We start from the raw sequence: 3,982 nt of genomic DNA, 5'->3' as shown, positions 1-3,982 counted from the left end.
TGGATTTGGTCCTCATCGATAGCTGTCATTCGCAAAAAGAAGAAGAAGGAAGGTAGTCATGGAAGCTGGGTGGTCGATCATAGTACAAGGTTTAGCTGCAAAACAGAGAGTCGGAGACATGGTCAGTCATTATTCACCATCAGCAGTATTGGTTGCCCCCATGAACTTCCCGTCGAGGATGAGCCTAGCGAGAGCGTCCGGAGCAAGGCACGCCTCCAGCGCCATGCTGCCTCTGCCGCGTCAGCACTCGTACACCGTCGTCTTCCCATCCACCTTGTTCTCCGAGCCGCTCCGGACAGCCGCGGCGAGCTCCTTTTGAACGTCCCCGTGGGAACGGCGGCCACTTTTTTGCTAAACAGATGTAAGGGGCGAAATTTAGTTTCCTAAACAGATGTAACAGATATGGAGCCCACTTTTTTGCGTCGCCTACTTCTGGCCAACCCTCCTCCGGTCCAGCAAATTAAGTTGTCATGCGCTTTAACTTCAACCAAGCAAAAGTAAGGTGACGATGAAGCTGAAATGATAAGGGAAGCAACTCATAATAAATTATCTCCCGTTGGTCTATAGCCTTGATAAAAAAGCAGAATTATAACCAGACGAAATGTGCTCCTGCTTTGTTGTACATCCCGCATTGTCTTAATTTTTAAATGGAGGCACAATCTTTATCTCATCCCATTCCTAAAGAAAAAGAGAATTGCCCAGTTAACAAATGGAAAAATAGGCGAAAACCATCACAAATACTCACAAACCAGGCCACACAGGCCGACCTGGCTACCCACATGAAGCCCACACGCACAATCGAGCAAAGAATACAATCGTCGATGTTGCCATTCAGCGCCATCGTCATCACTCCTCCATGTGCCAGCGACTCCTGACTTCACCCTGGATGACAACGGACGAAGCTATCGCTGCAACAGATGTTGGAACTCATGTCGATCCATGCCAAACAGTCGGCCACCCATGCTAGTGACCATACAACTCTGACTCTAGTGATGAACATTGTAGGAGAAAAATGCAGAGCTCACACCAACTAGGCCCCGCACCAGGCCATCCATCTCATGTCATCATCACCACCAAGGCCCCTCCACCGTAGCTCTGACTTTACGACGACCCAACAAGTCATGGGAAGCGCATTACGCCTAAGAGATATGGACGAACGTGGGCATGTTACATTCTCGAAGTAACTATTGCTACCAACTACTCTTAAACGGTGTCATGTGTATTTATCTTTCTCAGACGAGCAACATGCTCCTTGGCATGCCTTTCAAAAAAAAAAAAACATGCTCCTTGGCTCCCTGTCCATGGCCACGACAGAGAAATAACACACATTGTTGTACACGCGACATGTTACCCAAACCAAGCTATAAAAGATGGGATAGAGCAAACATGGCGTTGGCTAGTAGTTCACTGAATAGTCAGAATAGAGGAAGGAATAGAAGAGAAATCAAACAGGTTGAGTGAAGGCAATTTTCTACTTAGCAGCTAAACTTTGGTAGGCTTGAGAGGCATCAGAAATCCGAGGATCACTTGCAATCCCCCAGTGGTCTCACGGTAGCAACTATGAAGTATGCGGAGTAACCACCCGCTCCGGCCGGTTTTGATGCATATCAGCGTCACATTGGACATTGGTGCCTGGACGATCTTCCCACATGCAGCTGACCTGCAAGATCAGTGAACTTGGCTTTTTTGTACTATGGCTGCTTGCTTGCTAGAACATAGAACCATCTAGAAATCTAGTCTAGTCGGCCTATAATAAACCAAATTGTGCATTAATTTGCTTTCGGTTCAACCTCGTTGATAGCAGTAGTCATCGAAGATGATTGATCCGACTAGTACTGTTAATTTTTTTGCTGCAAAAGAGAGACACGGTGAGTCATTATTCAACGGTACTGGTTGCGCTCATGAACTCCTCATCGGCGACGAGCCTAGCGAGCGCCTCTGGAGCGAGGCACACCTCCAGCGCCATGCTCCCTCCGCCGGCTCGGCCTGCATACACAGTCGCCTTCCCATCTACCTTGTTCCCCGAGCCGCTCCGGACGGCCACCGGCGCGCCCCACCCGAAGTCGTTCCGGTACACGTCGAACCTCGGCGAGCTCCCTGTGAACGTTCTCGTGGGAACGGCGGCCACGATCGCGGGCAGGCAATTGAAGCTAGGCTCCTGGGGCCAGGACGCGAGCTTGTCCCTAGTGCTGGCTTCGTCGCACGACGCCACGGCACGGTTCAGGAGCCATGCCGCCCATCCCAGGCCCTTGCCAACGATGTCGCCGGCGGTGGACTTGGCAGTGACGATCCCCACCGCATTGCCAGCGTAAGATGCCGGTATGCCACCAACGCGTACACGGTATCCCACAAGGACAATGTACGCCGTCTCCTGGTCCGGCGAGAGCCGCCGGGCTCGGCAAACGGCGCACCACAGGTGCGCGAGGAGGGCCTGCAGCGAGGAGATGGTGCTACCGGTGCCGGAGCCGGACATCTCAGCGTTCGACTTCGCCTTGAGCTCCTTTACGCTCGCTGCAGAGAAATGGATAAAGCATTCTTGCACCGGCGGGAACAAGCGTACACGCTGGCCGACGACGTCATCCAGCTTCCCGAAGGGTAGAGGGATGGGCACGGCACAGCAGCTGCCAACGAAACTCCTGTCGAAGACCGGCAACGGCATGGAGTTTATGACATCGTCGCCGGCGCCGGCACGGCTTAGCTCCGACCAGGTGTTGAAGAACTGCCAGAATGTTGTCCCGTCGGCGGTGCCGTGGTTCATTGACACGGCGATGAAGACGCCGTCGGCGAGCTCCGTGACCTGCGCCGCCAGGACCGGGCGCGAGCCCGCAGCGGCGTCCACACCGAGTAGCCTGTCGAGTGGGAAGAAGGACCAGACCACCCGCGGAACGACGGGCGAGGCGGTGACGTCGGCGATGGTGACGGCCGGTGCCATGGCGTGGATGAACTCGGCGCCCTCGCCGCTGCAGCGGAGCGAAATGATGAGGCTCTGGCTCTGAGGCGCGACGGCGACGACGAGGCGTCCGGCATAAGGGTAGAAGCGGCCAATGGCGCCCGCAAAGGAAGAAGCGAGACCCTCGACGTCGACGTGTCCTCCGGTGGTGGGAGGCTTGGGCAGGAGGATGCCCTTCTGGATGTGCTCCACGGTGATATTCTTGAGATCCCATGGCGTCAGGTGGATGGTCTCCGGCTCCAGCGGCCGCAAGGACGTTGGCTCCGGCCGTACCATGCGCCGAGACAGGATTCGTACATCGCCCATCGATCCCATACCCTGTGCTTCAGTTTACCCTGCCAGAGCACCGGAGTGAACAGTACATGTATGTGGTTACAAAGGAAAGTTGTTGGTTTGCTCAGATGGGATCAAACACATATGGCTGCCATTTTTTGTACCTTATCTTCGCATCGTGGTGCACAATGTTTTGGTCCCATTATCGATGCCCCACTCCAAGACGACTACAGCACCACACACGATGAGTGAGTACTGTCAATCATAATACACACACAAAACAAGAAAGAAAAACGACGAAAACTAGCAGGGGCACGCACCAGCCCAGACGTGTAGGCCTTCCAACTGCCTTGTGATCCGTAAAGTCATTGTACCCGGCACGAGTGCACAACAAGCTGTAAATTTTAGCTTCTAAAACTTACGATTTTATCGGTCGTGGTTCTGAAACTTTCGATTTTGTCATCCACTCATACCAAGTTTCAGAAGTCATCGGTCGCAAGTTCTGAAACTTAAGTTTTTATCGGAAGCTTGTATCAAGTTTCAGAAGTTGAAACTTAACGATGTTTTCTTAAAACTCGCCAAAATGTATTCAAAATTGATCTAATTTGAAAGCCCTCCTCATCAGAAATACGAATATGAATACAAAATCTTATTTGGATATTTGGCTTAAAAGATAGAAAAGAAAGCCAGAGAAAAAGAGGTTTCGTACCCCCGCACCTGCATGCTACAAATCCCTTTCCAGAAAATTGATTGTCCATT

At 52.2% G+C, this 3,982-nt stretch overlaps 1 protein-coding gene across 1 annotated transcript; it reads right to left on the bottom strand.

The window, feature by feature from the left end:
- Window positions 1-1,287: 1,287 nt before the first annotated feature.
- On the bottom strand, window positions 1,288-3,323 carry LOC123117644 (uncharacterized acetyltransferase At3g50280). Its single transcript, XM_044538359.1, has one exon. It carries the CDS (start codon window positions 3,263-3,265, stop codon window positions 1,877-1,879), a length of 1,389 nt encoding a protein of 462 aa, XP_044394294.1. The 5' UTR covers window positions 3,266-3,323; the 3' UTR covers window positions 1,288-1,876.
- Between the last annotated feature and the right edge of the window lie 659 nt (window positions 3,324-3,982).

The sequence above is a fragment of the Triticum aestivum genome, chromosome 5B (assembly GCF_018294505.1).
Source record: "Triticum aestivum cultivar Chinese Spring chromosome 5B, IWGSC CS RefSeq v2.1, whole genome shotgun sequence".
NCBI classification, from domain to species: Eukaryota; Viridiplantae; Streptophyta; class Magnoliopsida; order Poales; family Poaceae; genus Triticum; species Triticum aestivum.
This window is presented reverse-complemented; position numbering and strand designations above follow the sequence as displayed.

Coding starts and splice junctions, on each gene's coding strand:
- LOC123117644 (XM_044538359.1), bottom strand. CDS start 3,265: ATGGGATCGATGGGCGATGTACGAATCCTGTCTCGGCGCATGGTACGG.